Source organism: Eretmochelys imbricata, chromosome 10 (assembly GCF_965152235.1).
Source record: "Eretmochelys imbricata isolate rEreImb1 chromosome 10, rEreImb1.hap1, whole genome shotgun sequence".
Lineage (NCBI taxonomy): Eukaryota > Metazoa > Chordata > Testudines > Cheloniidae > Eretmochelys > Eretmochelys imbricata.
In genome coordinates, this window is record NC_135581.1 from 25528840 (window position 1) to 25547024 (window position 18185).

Here is an 18185-nt window from a genome sequence, read left to right on the forward strand (position 1 = left end):
CCGAAACCCGATGCAGCCCTCAGGCCAAAAAGTTTGCCCACCCCTGAGTTAGAGGGTAGAAGAGGGTGGGATATTTCCCAGGGAATGTCTTACTGCTAAATGATGAACTAGCATTCGGCTGAGCCCTCAAGGGTTAACACGTTATTAATGTAGCCTCACGCTCTACAAGGCAGCACGAATGGAGGGAGGGGAGACAGCATGGCAGACAGAAAGACACACCCTGTGTTAGAGAGAGAGAGAGAGAGATGCACATTGCCGCTTTAAGTATGCTGACACCACTCTAAGTACATTGCCTTTTTAAGTAGATCGGGAAGTTGAGACAGCAGCTGCGGCCAGCAAGCTCCCTCCGTCCTGAGCCCTGTTGTGTCCCCACCCTGCTCTATATGGAGAAGGGGTAAGTGGGGGGCAGGAGCGGGGTGGGGAGGGGGACACCCTGACATTAGCGCCCCTCTTTTCTCTCTCCCCCCCGCACACAGCAAGCAGGAGGCTCCCGGGAGCAGCTCCAAGGCAGAGGGCAGGAGCACACATGGCAATGGTGGGAGGGACAGCTGAACTGCTGGCAGTTAATAGCCAGCTGGGAGGCTGCCGCATGGGGAACTTAGGGGAGTTGATGGGGGGCTGCTGGTCCACCCTGGTGCCAAACCCCCATCAGCTAGCTGCACCGAGCTGCTCTTCCTGCAAGCACTGGACAAAGCAGGCGGCTGCCAAAGGATGTTACAAGGGAGCTTTGCGCGACTAAACAATCATGTTCCCTAGGTGATCAGCCATGTAATGTTAACCGGGACAACTTTAAGTGAGGAGATACTGTACCAGTAATCTGTAGAGAGGTGGCGCTTGTGGCCATAGCCCCTCCCCGATTATATAAGGTGGCACCACTCCTGACCCCCCTGAGTTTAAGTATTTCCTGGGTGATATCCTCACCAGGGCTTAAACATTGTCTGTCATGTAGGGGAGTGATCCCCATACATGAGGAGGAGGCATTTGGGTCCGGAATTTGGTCAGTTCAGATGCCCTTCCCTGTCACCCTCCAAGCACCCATTTTGACTCCTTGGTGCAGAGCAGTGTTCTAGTTTTTGCTCCTTTCTCCTTATCCCTGCCGTTTGAGGGCCGGGTGGCCTGCTTTCATGATGCTGGGGCTTGATAACCACTGACATCTGGGACACTCTCAGATCGGGCTATTTCATCCATCCCCATCCTTCTTCAGGGACCTCTCTTCTTCAGGGACCACAAGATGCTGCTCCGCGAGCAGTTTTGCTCTCTACTGGGTAGGGGAGCCGCAGAGGAGATTCTTCCGGATCACTGAGTTCTCGATTTCTGTTCCTGGTACTTTCTGGTGCCCAAATCCAAGAGAGGGATAAGATCCATTTTCTACCTTTGTGGCGTCAACAAATATGTCAGATACATGAGGTTCCAAAAGATCACTCTGTCAGCTATCCTCCCCACATTGTCTCAGAAAGACTGGTTTGCTGATCTAGACCTTCTTGATGCCTACTTTTATGTGGTGATTTTGCCTGGTCACAGGAAATTCCTTTGATTTGTCATAGCAGAGCACCATGTTCAGTATATGGTGCTTCCATTCGGCTTCTATTCTGTCCTTTGTGTTTTTACTAAATGTGTGGTTGTCGTGACGACATATCTCGGGAAGAAAGGAATCCACATCTTCCAGTATCTGGATGACTGGTTATTGAGGGGCAGGTTCAGAAAGAAAATACTTGCTCACGTCGACATTATGCTGTGCTTACTCGATCATCTGGGTCTCATTCTGACACTGGGAAGTCAACTTTGGTTCCCACTTTGAAAATAAAGTTAAGTGGGGCCCTAGTAGACTCTAAAAGTTTGAGAGCTTTTCTGCCGACCAACCGTTTTAAGGCGATTTACTACCTTTTGCCTCAGTCTGCTGTCTCAGACTTCCATGACAGTTCAGATGTGCCTGAGGCTCTTGGGCTACATATCCGCCCACTTCCACGCAGGTGGCCCACTTCTCAAAGTTGCACCTTCACTACCTCTGCATTTGGCTCAGGGTGGTTTACTATCCAACTCTTAACCCCTATAGAAAGTTTGGTCTTCCTCAACAGGTCTTGGACTCCTTGCAGTGGTAGATGTGTCCAGAGAACATATGCTAAGGTGTTTCCTTTGTCCAGCCCTTGCCAGCCAGGGCTATTGTCACTGACATCTCTTTGATGAGTTTGAGAGCACACCTGGGTCACTGAAAGTTCAAGATATGTGGTCGGAACAGGAGTCCTCACAGGATATCAACTTGCTGGAGCTATTGGCCATGTGCAATGCAGGTCATGCTTTTCTGGACTGTCAGTGGCTCAGTGGTTCACATACTTACTGAAAACGCTACCATGATGTATTATTTGAACAAACAAGGGGGACCACATTCCATGACACTTTGCCAAGAGGCAATCAGTTTGTGGCAGTTCTTCATAGAGGAGAGTCGACCACTTGCCTGGGGTCCAGAATCATCTTGCGGACCATCTCAGCAGGAATTTTTCACTGAGTCATGAGTGGACTCTGAAGACAAGTGTTGTCCAGGTCATCTTCACAGCTTGGAGCATTGTGACAATTGACCTGCTTACTACAAGGGACAACGGGAAATGTCACCTTTCTTCTCTCAAGGGGGCCTGAGTCCAGGCTCCCTTTCCAACACTTTCCATGTCAGCTAGCGATCAGCTCTCATGTACATATTTCCCCAGATCCTGATCATCCCACATATCATCCTTAAGCTGAAAGTGGATCACACCAAACTCATTCTCATTGTCCCAGCATGGCCGAGGCAGTGCTGGGTCTCTGATCTCATGCTGTCAGTTCAGTTTCCCATACTCCTTCCTCTCCATTCTGACCTACTCACGGAGAATCAGTCACACATAGCATCCCATGCTCAGCTCCCAGCATCTCACAGCATGGATGTTTTGTGGCTAAATGAGGAGGAAGAACAGTTTTCAGCAGCTGTTCAACAGGTTCTACTCAACTGTAGAAAGCCTTCCCTCAGAATGGCCTGTTCAGCTAAGTGAAGCAGTTTCCGTTGTGATCCCTGGCCCTTGGAATTCGGCTGGTGCTGGTTTCTATCCAGGACATCTTGGAGTGCCTGCTGTACCTTCAGTTGGCAGGACTTGAGCGTCGCTCATTGGAAGTGCACCTGGCAGCAATATCAGCATTTCATCCCCCCTTTCAGAGAAGATCAGTTTTCTCCAATACTATGGTAGCAAGATTCTTAAAAGGGCTTCTTCATCTGGCCTGGGCGCTGGCTTCTCTGTGGGACCTTAATACGGTCTTAGCGGTTTTAATGGGACCCCCATTTGAGCCTCTGGCATCTTGTTCTTTTCCGCTTTTGTGTCAGAAAACTGCATTCCTGGTAGCAATAACGTCCACAAGAAGAGTCTGAGAGCTGCAGGTTCTGATGGCAGAACCTCCTTATACACAATTCTGATAAGAACAAAGTGACTTTATGACCACACCCAAAATTGTTGTCTAAATTGTTCTCTGTTTCATTTGAACCAGGTGATATATTTACCTGTGTTCTTTCCTAAGCTGCATTCATCTCCTGAGGAGCAGCCTCTCCATACGTTAGACGTCAGATGATGTCTAGCCTTCTATCTGGGTAGGACTAAACCATTCTGTGCTTCACCTCACCTGTCTCATATGCTGATCACATGAACGGTCAAGTAGTCTCTTCTACATTCTCTAAATGTAAAACAAAGACTGCATATGAAATAGGTTCAGCTACGCCTCCTTAGCAGGTGAGAGCTCATTCTGCGAGAGCACAGCCATAGTTAAAGGCATTCGTCAGTGATGTGTCAATATTGCCTATTCGCAGCGCTGCTCTGTGGTTGTCCATATATATATGTTTACGAACCATTACACCATTATTGCATCTTCAGGGGTGGATGCAAGTTTTTGTAAGGTGGCCCTGAAATCCTTGTTTAGGTGGACTCCAAGCCCTGTGTCCTGGGATGGGTACTGCTTGAGAGTCACCTAAGTGGAATACTCAGCTGCATCTACTTGACGAAGAAGAAACGGTGACTTACTGTGATTGTGGTTTTCAAGATATGATGCAGAAGTGTATTCCATGACCAAGCTTCCGTCCCCTCTGCATCAGAGTCTAGTGTCTGGGCGTTTGGTGCAAAGAAAATGAGAAGGGTCGTGATGGTGTTGCCTCACGTAGTCCTGGGAGGCGCTATGGCCAGCAGGTATGAGTGCCACCTCTCTACAGGTACTGATAGGGAAAATTCTCCAGCTCCAGTGAGTTGGGTGCACACACATCTAAGTGGAATACACGTCTTTGTGTCATCTCAAAGAACCGCAGTTACAGAAAGTTATCATTTCTTACACCTGCAAATGTCACCTTGAATCCTGATGAAATTAATAGTACTCAGGGGGAAATAACAGTATATTCATGGGCATTTCTGTTGGTCCACTGTTTGTTGTACTTATACAAGAATATAACTTTTCATGGCTTTTTAGAGAGTGTTAAATTATTGTATTAGAGAAAAAGGGCTGAACTCTTACAGTGCAGTGTTAGGGTAACTCAGGATATCTCCCATAAATAACTTTCTGAAATTGGAATATAGCTAGCCATAGCGCCCAATTCTGGACTGCAGCTGTGCTGAGTTCACCATGTAGGAGTGGAGGAGAACTGTTACCTTTGCATCTCTCACATTTTCAGATGGCCCTGGGGCTGCTGTTCGATATACTGTACTGCTATGGCTTCCTATGGAGCCACCCAGCAGCACCAAATAGGCAGAGCACCTCCTCCCTCCCTCCGTCTACCCCATTATGTACTGCCAATAGAGGCAGTGCTGGCCCTACACCAGAATGAAATTCCACTTAAACCAGGGCTTTTCCACAGTGGCAATATCTGCAGGGGAGTACAGGAACAACACACCCAGTAGAATTGGTATACTGATCAGAAACTGGTCCATAATGTTTTAGGCCCCATTCTGGGAAACACGTTGGTGAATATTCCTTTTGAATGCAGGGGCACTTCTCTAATGCTAAAATTATTATTGTGTGTAAGTGTTTGCAAGATTTGAGCCTAAATGTTAATGGCTTTGTGCTATGTTTTGTCAGAATATTTGTGAATTTTTAAACATGGTTTTGAGTAGCATAGTTTGTCTTGTTTCAGAGATAGCTTATATATTTGAAAACTTATTAACACAAAATGATTTAAGTGTGAATACTGACACCAATAAACAGTTAAATTCAGAGGCAAAGCTTACATCAACAGTGTTTTTGATTCTTCAGCTGTAAACTATATATAAGTAATGTTTATAAAATATTTCAGATAGTGACAGAGGACCAGTTTTGTGGCCACCAAGGCAATGATATGTATGATGAAGAAAAAGTGAAATATACTGTGTTCAAAGTATTAAAAAACTCCACACTTGCAGAATTTGTTCAAAACCTCTCTCAAACAATGGTAAGCTTTTTCTGTAGCACAGTATCTCACTATACATGTTTTTGTTATTATATTTTGTTCACTTTATAATCTTAGCATTCTCTTGGTATATGTGACTGCTTCTTTGTGTAAAAAGAAAAGGAGTACTTGTGGCACCTTAGAGACTAACCAATTTATTGGAGCATGAGCTTTCGTGAGCTACAGCTCACTTCATCAGATGCCAGATACTCTAAGGTGCCACAAGTACTCCTTTTCTTTTTGCGAATACAGACTAACACGGCTGTTACTCTGAAACCTTCTTTGTGTAGTGTCCCTGTGAGTTTTCCACTGTAGGTGTGCGTGCATCCCTGTGCTGCTGATTTTAGAACTTTGGTAGCAGTATCTGTTAGGCCTGCACGTGCACCCTTTCTCCTCATGCTGCTTCATGAGGCTAGTCGGCGCACTCAGGCTAACCCCCCCTCAGTTCCTTCTCGGCCACCCCAGCTAGAAACGGAGCTATTTGCTTTTCTATAGTTAGTTAGCCTCCTAGTTCTTAGTTGTAGTTCTAGTTGTCATTTTTTTTCTTTCTCTTTATTTTTCCCCTTTAAAAAAAAAAAAACTTTCTTTTCCCACTTCTCTCCTCGTTGGGGACCTTCCCCCAATGGGGTATGCCCAGCTCCCTTGCTTCAAGAAGTGCCTCTCTTGCAAAGAGGCGATCCCTATCGCAAACAAGCACTCTCAGTGCATTTGCTGCCTCGGGGAAGGCCACATTCAACAAAAGTGTGGTCTTTGCAAACAGCTCAGGCCCCAGTCTCGTAGAGGTAGAGAACTCAGGCAGAAGATTATCTTCATGGAGGCGGCTCTTCATCCATCTCCAGACCTATGCTATGAGTCACCTTTCAGACGTGAGTCTTCCCCATAGTCCATAACATCTAAAAGTTGTGAGTCAAAGAAACAAGGTGCTGACCCCTCTCTCAAATCATCAATAAAAGAGCAGAAGTCCCCACAGTGAGCCCCAACATAGCCGTAAACGTTCTCCGGCACACTCGGTATCCTCGGTACCACCAGCACAGAGACCTTCTCAGTCTGGTGTGGCTCATGGAAGTCCTCAGTGGCAGATACTGTTGACAAACCTACAGCCGATGGGCACAGGCACTGAGTCAACGGTACCTAGGGACAAAGACAGGAGTAAGCACTCCTCCTAAGAAAACATTAGTATGTGATTCCTTATCAGTACCATCCTCGACACCTCATTTGGCACCAGAGCAAGTGGTATGGGCAAGATCCCCATCCCCCACAGTACTGCCAACAGCACTGAGTCGGACAGCACCACTGGAATTCCTGCACTCCATGCATCGGGATCTCCTCTTCTCAGTGCTGGGACCTCCGCACCAAGTCTTCGCTTGGCACGGGAGTCTTTCCCACTGCTCTGCCATGCTCCCCTGCTCTCCAGTGAGGGCTCAGACAGTGAACCCGAGGAGGTGGCATCTCAGTACTTCTCAAAGGCTCCTTACGGTGCCCAATATCAGCAGAGCCTCAAGGATATCCTCAGATGGTCCCACCACCACCATCTTGGCATGGGCACCAACAACAATCTCTATGCCACCACCCCAGTGGCCATACTGGGACAAGAGGTCGATCATCTCCTCCAGTTAGGAGCCATAGAACCAGTACCTCAACATTTACAAGGCAAAGGGTTCTACTCCTGTTATTTCTTAATACCCAAAAGGAAGGGAGGTTGGAGACCCATACTAGACCTCAAAGCTCTGAACAAGTTTGTCAAGGCTTAAAAGTCAAGATGGTCACTTTAGCAACAGTCATTCCAGCGCTGGAACAGGGAGACTGGTTTTCAGCCTTCGCCTACTTTCATATCTCAATCTTACCGACTCTCAGACAATTTCTCAGATCCTCTCTAGGATAAGACCACTACCAATACAGGGTGCTCATTGGCCCAAAAGTATTTTCCAAGGTTCTCTCTGTAGTGGCCACCCACTTACACTCCTACGGGATCATGATTTACCTGTATCTGGACGATTGCCTCCTCAGAGCCCAGTCTCTACAAGAGGCTCACCGAGTCACCAAAGCTGCAATACACTTGTTTACAGAAGTGGGTCTGCAGATCAACGCCTAGAAATCAACCCTCACTCCAGTGCAGCATCTGGAATTCATAGGCGCTGGCTTCGACTCTACAGACCAGAGCTCCCCTTGCTCAAACAGATTCTTCTGTTTAGCCACACTCATACAGACCATTCAAAACAGCCTACAGATATCAGCCAGACGCTGCCTACGACTTGGGGCACATAGCAGCGGGCACAACGGTAATACCACATGCCAAAGCTTCACATGTGGTGCCTCCAGATGTTGTTTACAGCCCAAACAGGGACAGACAAGATAAAACCCTTTCGCTACCCACCAAGGTCAAAATCTCCTTAGATTGGTGGAAAGACCCAACCAACATTTTCAAAGGGATCCCCTTCTTGCAGATCCCCCCAACCATTGCTTCTAATCACTGACACATCACTCATAGGGTGGGGTGCACATCTAAATGGCCATAATACCCAAGGCAAATGGTCACCCACAAAGATATCTCTTCACATCAGCCTCCTCAACCTAAGGGCAGTCAGGAATGCCTGCACCCACTTCCTCCTGCTGATCAAAGGATCACACACAAGAGTCCTAACAGACGACATAGCCTGCATGTACTACATAAATCAACAAGGGAGAGCCCAATCACCTTCCCTCTGCATAGAGGTAATGAGATTATGGAACTGGTGTGTCTCCCACAATGTCACACTGTCAGCAGACTACCTCCCTGAGGCACACAACTTGATAGCGGATAGTCTCAGTCACTAATTCCCACATGACCACAAGTGAGAGCTGGACCCAGTAGTACTTTACAATCTATTCAGGCAATAGGGGACACCAACCACAGATTTTTTCGCTACTTACTTGAACAAGAAATGTTCCCGCTACTGCTCCAGAGCACGGATAAGACAGTGCTCCCTAGGTGATGCCGTCCTCCCCTGGGATGGGGACCTTCTTTACGCCTTTTCTCCTTTTCCCCTACTACTGAAGGTCCTGCTGAAATTTTAAAAATAGTCTGAGCACACATCATTCTGATCGCTCCTATTTGACCGAGATAGACCTGGTTCCTTTACCTGTCACAGCTTGCAACATGCCTGCCAATCCCTCTCCCAGTCACTCCCTACCTGCTGTCCCAGGTCAATCTACATCCCAACTTGGGGGTTCTCTGCCTCAGAGAATGGCTCCTTCTTGGTTCAAACAACTAGAAAGCTCCTGTTCAAAAGACATGCAAGAGGCATTATTATACAGTAGAAAGTCCTCCACACAGCATACTTACGTGCAAAAATGGTCCAGGTTTCGGATTTGGTGCATCTCCCAACAGATCTCCCTGACATCCACGACTCTCTTCAACATCTTAGACTTTGCTCTGGCCCTAAAAAGATTGGGTCTGTCTGTAAGCTCTCTGAGTCCACCTATCTGCTATAACAGCCTTCCACCTCCAGTAAAGGTTTACTCAGTGCAGTCACACCCAGTCACCAAAGAGCTCCTCAGGAGTATAGTAAGCCTCTTCCCACAACCTCAACTTCCTCCTCCCACATGGGACTTAAACCTGGTGCTGAAAGAACTGACTAGGCCTCCCTTCAAACCCGTAGCCACCTATTTCTCAATGAAAACAGCTTTCCTGATAGCGATTACTTCAGCCAGGAGAACAGAAGAAATAGTAGCTCTCATGGCACCTTCCCTCCCTCCCCTCCCCACCAGTATTCTTTCAGGGCAAAGTTATGTTTAGGCCACATCCAAAATTCATTCCCAAGGTAACCATCACTGTTTCACATGAACTAATTGATTAATCTTCCAACCTTCTATCCGAAGCCTCACAGAGGCGAGAAAGAAGCTATATTGCACATTCTAGGTGTCAGGAGATAATCTGTATCAGGAGATAATCTGCCTTTTGCCTGCACAGGACAAAGACTTTCAGAAAGTCCCCCAGGCTTTTCCTCTCTATTGCGGAAAGATCCAAGGGTTCAGGAATATTGGAGGCTCTCCAAGTGTTTCTTGAACTGCATCAGACAGTGTTACCAGGTTCTCAGGATAACCCTTCCACATACTATTTGTACACACTCTACAAGGTCGATCTCCTCATCCATTGCCTTATTCAAGAATGTCTCTATCAGAGATCTGTAGAGTGGCAAGATGGGTGTCAGTCCACACTTTTGTGGAACGTTATGGGATCACTGGGGACTCTGCCACTGATGCCATCTTCGGCTCCACTGTGCTGTCATTGGAGTTGGGTCAGTTAAAGAAGTCTCAGCCCTCCAGAAGGGATGCTGCTCAGGAATCACCTACAGTGGAGCACCATAGGGACACGACACGAAGTAGTAGTACTCACCTTGTACAGTAACAATGGTTTTTTGAGATGTGTGTCCCTGTGGGTGTTCCATAACCCACCCTCCTCCCCTCTACTTCGGAGTTCTTGTGAACGACACTGCGGTAGAGAAGGAACTGAGGGGGGTTAGCCCGCGTCACTGTCTAGCCTTGTGATGCAGCATGAGGAGAGAGAGCACATGTGCGGGTCTAATGGACACCGTTACTGAAGTTCTCCGATCAGCAGTGCAGCACCCATAGTGACACACACAGTTACTGCACAAGGTGAGTAACTTCTTTCTGTCATAGTTTGAGTGCTTGTACAGTGACTAGTTTTGACTGGTTTTATTAAAGTATTTTAATCTATTTGTATTTTCTTCTTTTAACTTTCTTTTAACTTAGGGATTTCCACAGGATCAAATACGGTTGTGGCCGATGCAAGCTAGAAGTAATGGAACTAAACGACCAGCGATGTTAGATAATGAAGCAGATGGCAATAAAACTGTAAATATTTACTAATAGGGGAAAAGTTAATTCTAAGTCTGGCTCATTTACAGTTCCAACAGTAAAGTTGTGGTCTGAGGACATCAAAATCTTAAGTGTTGGAAACTAACCTATGGTGTTTCAGGGGACATAGAAAAACTTGTGAAATCTAGAACCAGTGTACAGTAGCCCTTGATTTAGAGTAGATTTGAGATTTGGTGGATTGATTTTGAGATTTGGCAGATCTAGATCTTTTTACTGTAATGAAAGGAGACACAATCATTAGTCATCTGTCACTGACACTAACTTGTTTAAATTTTACTACTCGTAATATCAAATGTAAGGGCAAATATGAGTTCCATGAATGCTTTAGAAACTTCATAAAATAGCAAGTGTTGCATATAAATATTAATAAAATTAGGGATACGAAAAGTTGTACTAACCCCTGTGTTAAATTTATCCTTAATTTTTGTTCTTGCTACTGTAATTGACATGGATGGAAATAAAATATTTTTAAACATACAAGAGAGCCCATTTTAAGGAAAAATTCTGTGCAGTTTAAAACTTATGTAACTTTTTAAAAAACACACATCAAAGCAATATTTGATATTGTTTTACTTACTTTAGCAAGATGGTGAAGGATTGCATATGATCTTTAACTCTCACCAACATAGCTAAAAATGAGGGACTTTTCCCAACAGTGTAAGATTCCTTTTAATTTCTTGTTTTGTTTTAATTTAAATTATGCAGTTTGACCACTCCACTAAGTTTTCTGCCTATATGAAACTCATCTAAAGTCATTTTTTTGCTCATGTTGTGTGTTCTGCTTCCTAACAAACAGATGATTGAGCTCAGTGACAATGAAAATCCATGGACAATATTCCTGGAAACAGTAGATCCAGAGATGGCAGCTACTGGAGCAACATTACCCAAGTTTGATAAAGATCGTAAGTATATATGCTAAAATTTCAGAAAATACAAAATCTCTCATTCTCTGTGTGCCTGAAAATGACTGAGTGCTCCTTCTTTGGCACTCAGTCTGCCTGATGTACAAGATGTCTGTCAGACTGTGGCTCTCAATGCACTTCGATCACCTGACCTCATTTTGTGTTGTCCTCTTCCAAGATGGAGGGAGACTGGGGTTTCAGATGTTCTAGAATGAATGAAATTAGTTTAATCAGCTGTGTGTGTGTTATTTGGGTTCAGTATTTAAAAAGTATTTTAGGGAAATTATCTTGATACCAGGTTACGTGTTTGCTCATTAATTAAAGACATTGTTTTGTGACTACTGTGGCCTTGAGCATGAAAATGGAATTTACGGTTAGGTGATCTTCAGATGTGCTCAAATTATGGCTTTACTTCAGATTATTTTTTATTTCTTAACTTGTAGATGATGTAATGTTGTTTCTGAAGATGTATGATCCAAAGACTCGGAGTTTGAATTACTGTGGACATATCTACACACCTATATCCTGTAAAATACGTAAGTCTTTAAACTCTTATTGAGTTGTAATATAATATGATCAAATATATAAATATAACATTTTTGCATTTAATGTTATACTGTTGAAAGCAAAATTCAGGAATTACAAAAATGAAGGCTTCTACAGCAGCATTAACCTGTCTATTAGACATGCATAATATTTTCTATTCCTGTGTTTATGTGATAAACATATAATTTGGTATATTGTTAGAAGTATGGCATGAAATATGCAAGGTTTGCATCATGTCTGCAGGAACCTTAACATTTCTATTTCCTAACTTAAATTTAACTGGGAAGCCTTAATGGTTCATTAATATAGCTTAATACCCCCCCCCCTTTTTTTTTTTTTTAAGAGAGAGAATTGTTTTTGCTCAATAACTGTAGAATTTAAATGTCCCCAGCAAGGCTTTGAAGTTCACATGCCATTGAAATGAATGGGGTGGGGGAATTGTGAGTTCCATCTTTGCTGCTGAGATTTAGCTGCAGACAGTTATCTGCAACACTGGGTTAATGGGGCAGCAGTCTATGGATTTTTGTATTGGGCTGGCTGTATCTTTCTAATTTTATTTAAAAATTTAGGATTTACAGTGTGTTGGTGACTACGGCAAATGTTCTTATTCCTGAATGTTGCAGTTTTATAGTGTTCTTGCCAAGTGTTCTGCTGCAACATTTTGTAAAATGACTTCAGGAAAATTGTCCCACCAGCAGCTGCAGCCCCTATGCATGTCTGGTTAGACTGTGTGTGTAAAGTTCTAATGTGCCTCACTCCTATGTGACATCATAAAGAGGGTGGAGCTTCATTAAGCTCCACTGAAAAACCTTAGCGGATGTGGACTGAACCTGTTCAGAAGCGATACTCGGATTTCTTATTGTTAATAACGTCTCTGCCCATAAGCAAAGCAAATGTTGCTCTACATTAACAGTAACTTACATTCAAAATGTTATGCGTAAAACTTTTTGGTTTTGCTCTAGCTCTGTTTATTTTGTGTGTGTGGTTAAAACTATGGCATTATTTTATGCTAACAGAATTCAGATGGCTGTGCAAAATTTCCTCAAATTAAAATAAAAAATCCCCTTTTGGGCTAAACCTAAGGATGGTAAGTTTCAATTTAAAGGAGAAATTTGTCATAAAGTAGGACATCTGAAAATTTGGGGGGTTATAATGGAACCTTTTTGCAACTTTAATCATAGCTTTCGCTACTAGTGAAAGCTATAACATACTTCACGCTTTTTTTCTTTTCCAATAGGTGACTTGCTTCCAGTTATGTGTGAGAGAGCAGGATTTCCCCAAGAAACTAACCTTATCCTCTATGAGGTTTGGATTGATTATTATTCCTACAATAAATCTAGGTTTGTGTGTCCATTAGCAAGTTTTCCTCTAAGGAAAAACTGTAATGTTTATAAAGATTTTAACTACTACATATAAATACAAAGAACATGTCACTAAAATAACATTTTAAGTGAGAAATAAAATAGTTTTAGATATTACATTTAGAAACATAAGAAACCATAACCACACATAAAGCCAACTGAGGCTTCGGTCCAATTGGAAACTCTGAAAATCAGTCAGTTTCAAAGTGCTTGTAAGGTTAATTTTATAATTAAAAAAAAAATTTAATAGCTAGCTTTGATAACAAACAGTGATGGTTTAACAGTGAAGTCTACTCAGCCACATGATGTTAGCCTCCTCTTGTTGATTAGGTACAATGCTGTGTCACCAAGAGACAAGTTTCACTGAGATAAATTGGTGCCATTCACTGAATGGAAATACTCAGAGTGATCAGTGTTCCTGAACTATTGAAAATTAATTTATAAAATGCATCTGATTATGTATATTTATTTTAATAAATACTTATGTAGCTCTCTGTGCTATTCAAAAAATCATTACCGTTTCCTTTAATCTGGGGCTGAATTCACAGAAACTTAAATTCTGAACACTTGCTCTGAAACATTAAAAGTCAAAATCCTTTATAAGATTTTGTTGTTTTTTGCATCAGTGTGACTAATAATTTAGCCACAAAACTCTGTTAAACTCTCTCAAGGTTGTTAGCGTTCCTTTTCCTCCAGGACTGACTGTTAGTTTTGATTTGGCTACATATTCTAGCACATAATTTAAAGTAACAAACTTTACAGTTTGTGCATCCTACAGTTAACGAACAGAGCTTTCACTGTTAAAGATGTTGTGCACAGCAATGTTTGGTTAATCTGCTGTACCCCAAAAGCTATGGCTCTGAAGTTTTTGAATACTTGGGCACAAGAGAATATCATTGGAATCCTAACTTTGAAATCAGCAATCAAAAACACCACTAGTAATTTGTGACTAAAAAGTCTTACCCTTTAAAACTTCTGCTTGCAAAGTCTGAGGTAAGGGAAACTTTTAAACTCTAAAAGATACATTTATCTGCATGGAAGTCCTGTGTGAGCCACACTCTGTGCTGTTAGCACTAAATCCATGCATGTTCCCCGAGTCACCATGATAGCACAGCTGCTGCTGCTGCTAGCAGGGCTGGCCTACGTGCTCTCAGTGCCTGACCCTCTGCACATGAATCTGCAGTGACCTGTTTCCAGCTGTGGGGAGGGAATGCTGCATCCTCTTCTGCCTCCACCACACTGTATGAGGCAGCAGGCAACAAGTGAGAGCTCCCACACTCTTTCACCAAAGTGTAGGAGTAATACATGTTTATAACCATTTTAAATTGCTCTAGTGGGATTTGAATCTGCAGTGAGGCCCTTGCTACAGTAGGACTAGGAGCTCTTAATGCCTGCTTTGCTAGCAGCTACACTGCTCTCACTGGTCTTTCCTTGGGCATTGCAGAGTTCCATACTAACAGGCAGAACTGCTACCAGGGAACTCCCATATATACAGTCACTTCCAAATTTACATTAAACTAATTACATTAAACTAAAGTTCCTTCTTTCAAATAATACAGGTGAGGACCACAAAAGTTTCTGCCACCTGTTCCTTTAAACAAAGATATTTATGTTCCAGTAAACAACTCACAATATATGTGTATTATAGTTATTAAAATAGTGTGTATTTAATACTCTAGGGGCTTTCCACTCCTTTTGAAAAGGAGAGGCAGCCTATTATAGTGAATCCGTTGCACCTTGCCAAAAACAAACTAGTATTAATTGCTTTCTACTACTATTTTGAAAGTTGCGTGATTTGAAAAATAAGTCTTCGAGCACTGGAGAATTTTGAATTGGGGCTGGCTATTGAGAAGGTGTGATGGACGGTGTAAAACATTTTAAAATGGATTCAATTTAACTAAAAGAGAATCTAGTGCAAATTTCATGGGTAAAGTAGAAATAGCCAACTCTACTGTGAGCAGTGAAGTTTGTAAATGAAATATAATGTGAATTAAAAAATCATCAAAATTCACCCCCCCTCCCCCATTCATTTAAATTTTGATTGAAAAAGAAAATGAGTCATCTTCCATTGCAATATTTTTTCAGCGGTGAGAGTTTCCTATTTTGTCATTTATTTCTTCTGATTGTTTTCCCTTTTGTTTTTACTGCAGGAAGTTAAACCGAATTTAACAGAGAGAATTCAAGACTATGATGTATCTCTTGATAAGGCTCTTGATGAACTCATGGATGGTGACATCATAGTGTTTCAGAAGTATGTGTTTTGAAGGGATGATTATAGTCATGGTTACATCACCTGGTTCCTTAAATTTAAGTGGAGAAAGATTTTCTATTTAGCAGTTTTAACAATGATTTTCAAATATTCAGAAGCATAGTTGCTTACTGACAGACATAGTCAGCAATATCAACTTACTGGTTTGGAGGGGCGGGGGAATTAAACTATTCAGAATATTAAACTGTCACTTGTAAGATTTAAAAAAAAAACTCCTCACCTTGAATTAGAAGACCAATAAATACTGACATAGTTCTTCACAGATAATGTTAAGATCTGTGTTCAGCAGGCAGTCTGAATTCTGCAGCTTTGCCCTTGGAGCCACCGTAACTGAAATACTATACAACAGAGCCTAGCTGTAATTCTAATCTAAGTCTCTGTGTTATAACTGCTATAACTTCCACCTAGAACTAAACTGTCTTCCTCTTACTCGTGCTTCCTCACTAGTCACACATTGGCCTACAGTGATGACATGCTTCTGACTTAACTGAGCACATGTTCAAATAATAGGGATGTTGGTGCTTATTGGAGGTTTCTCCAAGGCAAAGGGAGAACTCCTGCAGCTTATATCCAGTAAAGGGATCTTACTTAAATTTGTCAGGACTATAAATCAGCATTTCTGTGCTCTTACTCCTGATGGTCACACCCAACTGTGTTGCTCTGTTTCTCTCCATGGGCTGACAGTGGGTGGAAGCCAGCTAGTCTATCTTCAGCACTCTTACCCCAGATTATGTGAGATGAATGTATTTCTCATGTCATGCCTTGGAACTCGCATTCCCTGTTGACCCAGTTGGTGTTATGCACCTTTGGCTGGCTGCTGACTTCTGGGTAAGTGCACAGCTTGTACACTGGTGCTATTGAAGATAGGGGTACCAGTCAGTAGTGACCCATACTAATGTCTATACGCATTTCACACCTGTGGTCCAAGGGATGCTACTGTACATCCGGCCATTGTGCAAAGTGACTAATAAAAGCCTTTCATGAGAATGTAAGATGTTTTCAGCAATGTAGTAAAGGTATGTGGTAGCATACCAGGGGAGGGAAGGGGGAACGAGTGCCATTAGAACATGTCTCTGAAACAAATGGAGTCAGCATGCTGCCGAATAAGTACGCATGGCGTGCAAATGTGTTAGAAGTTCTTGCACAGCACGTATATATTCAAAAGGTATGAATCACGGCTGACAATTACAGTCCTGGTGTATACAAAGGGTGGCTCTTTAACGGTTTCCTGACTTCATTTCTGTATTTCTCAGTAATATTTCTGATTTACTGTAGAACATATTTGACACTCCCTAACTACTTGTATAATGTAGATGGTACAATTTGTCTGCTTTTGTAGGGACGACCCAGAAAATGATAACAGTGAATTGCCAACAGCAAAAGAATACTTCAGAGACCTTTACCACCGTGTTGATGTCATTTTCTGTGATAAGACTATCCCCAATGATCCCGGATTTGTTGTTACTTTGTCCAATAGAATGAATTACTTTCAGGTATGTATTCCACTCTACTTTGTTTCCTCTCCTTTTGTTTTCCCATTCACAGCCATGTGGGGGGTGTTACATAATGAGGTTCAGATTAATTAGTAGGTCAAGACACCACTCTTTGGATGAAATATTCTTAGATGAAGTTCTTCAGGGCCTGGGCTGTGCTTTCACTTCTGTTTTTTCACCTAGCACATTGTGTGTTCCATTAGAAATAAATAATTCCAGTCTCCTTTTCATACTTTCTACCTTGCCTTTTTGAAGTTTTCCTTAAAGAGCCACTTACTGCTCACAGAAAATCTTAAATATATTTAGATAAATTCTGCCTATGTTAACACGATTTCAGTTGTTTCCCTTCCAGAGTGTTGTCTTTTTTATTACTAATAGCGGCTGGTTGTATAAAACCAAGAACTTTCTTCTTTAAAATGCTATTCTGCTTTGACAAGTGACTTTCTAAAAATGACATAGTAGGATTGCTTACATTCTGAGAATGACTTCCAAATAAAATTTGCTCACTTACAAGTAAAAAGATGTTTTGTTTTTAGACTGTTTTGCCCATCAACGTTGGGATCTGAAAGTCTGCTGTGTTTTCTGATTCTTTTGTATCATCACCAGAAATAGAGATTCAGCCAAATTATGCCCTCATGTATACCTAATGCAACCTAATTTTCCTACAAGGTGTTAATGGGCCTAGAATCTTCAAGAACTGGTGGTGGCCACCCACTTAATATACCAAATACATCTGCTCTTGGACTCTGTCACCATTCATGTAGGTAGTGTGTATTATATGTCTGTGACTGGATCATTGGAACCTAATATGAAGGTAGTATTATGCATAACCCTAGACAAAGCAGTGTCATAAATGGTTTGTCATTTAGAAGTTTTAAAAAACTTTTATTTCCACAGGTTGCGAAGACTGTTGCACAAAGACTTAATACAGACCCAATGCTACTACAGTTTTTCAAGTCCCAAGGGTAAGATGAGTTCCTATAAACATAACTTTCTAGTTTAGCTTTGTCATTGTTTGAAAAATATCTTTAAACTAATTTTAAATAATTTAAAACTAACAAATTAGAATTAGGTTGTCATTTAATCATTTAATAACTTTTTCCACATTGCCACAAAATTCTTTGCCTAGTTAAATTTTATTTCAGCTAACATCACCAAATATTTCTTTCCAAGAACTTTCTCAATCTCTTATGTGTGTTTGAAAATCTCCCCTTAAATCACTGTGACTATAGTGCTGCATAGGTTGGGCATGCGAGTTTCATACCAAAGTGAAATTTTGTAAATTTGCGTACTGGAAGTTAAATTTATTTTGCATTC

General features: G+C 42.3%; 1 protein-coding gene across 1 annotated transcript in view; it reads left to right on the forward strand.

Annotated features, from left to right (window-relative positions):
• The window catches only part of USP7 (ubiquitin specific peptidase 7), a 102272-nt gene that overhangs the window by 73134 nt on the left and 10953 nt on the right, over positions 1–18185 (forward strand). The window contains exons 16-23 of the mRNA XM_077829103.1: positions 5288–5422; positions 10172–10273; positions 11094–11199; positions 11643–11735; positions 12983–13050; positions 15257–15357; positions 16715–16868; positions 17766–17833. Of these exons, the coding sequence (XP_077685229.1) occupies positions 5288–5422; positions 10172–10273; positions 11094–11199; positions 11643–11735; positions 12983–13050; positions 15257–15357; positions 16715–16868; positions 17766–17833 (827 nt within the window). The remainder of the gene's footprint in view (positions 1–5287; positions 5423–10171; positions 10274–11093; positions 11200–11642; positions 11736–12982; positions 13051–15256; positions 15358–16714; positions 16869–17765; positions 17834–18185) is intronic.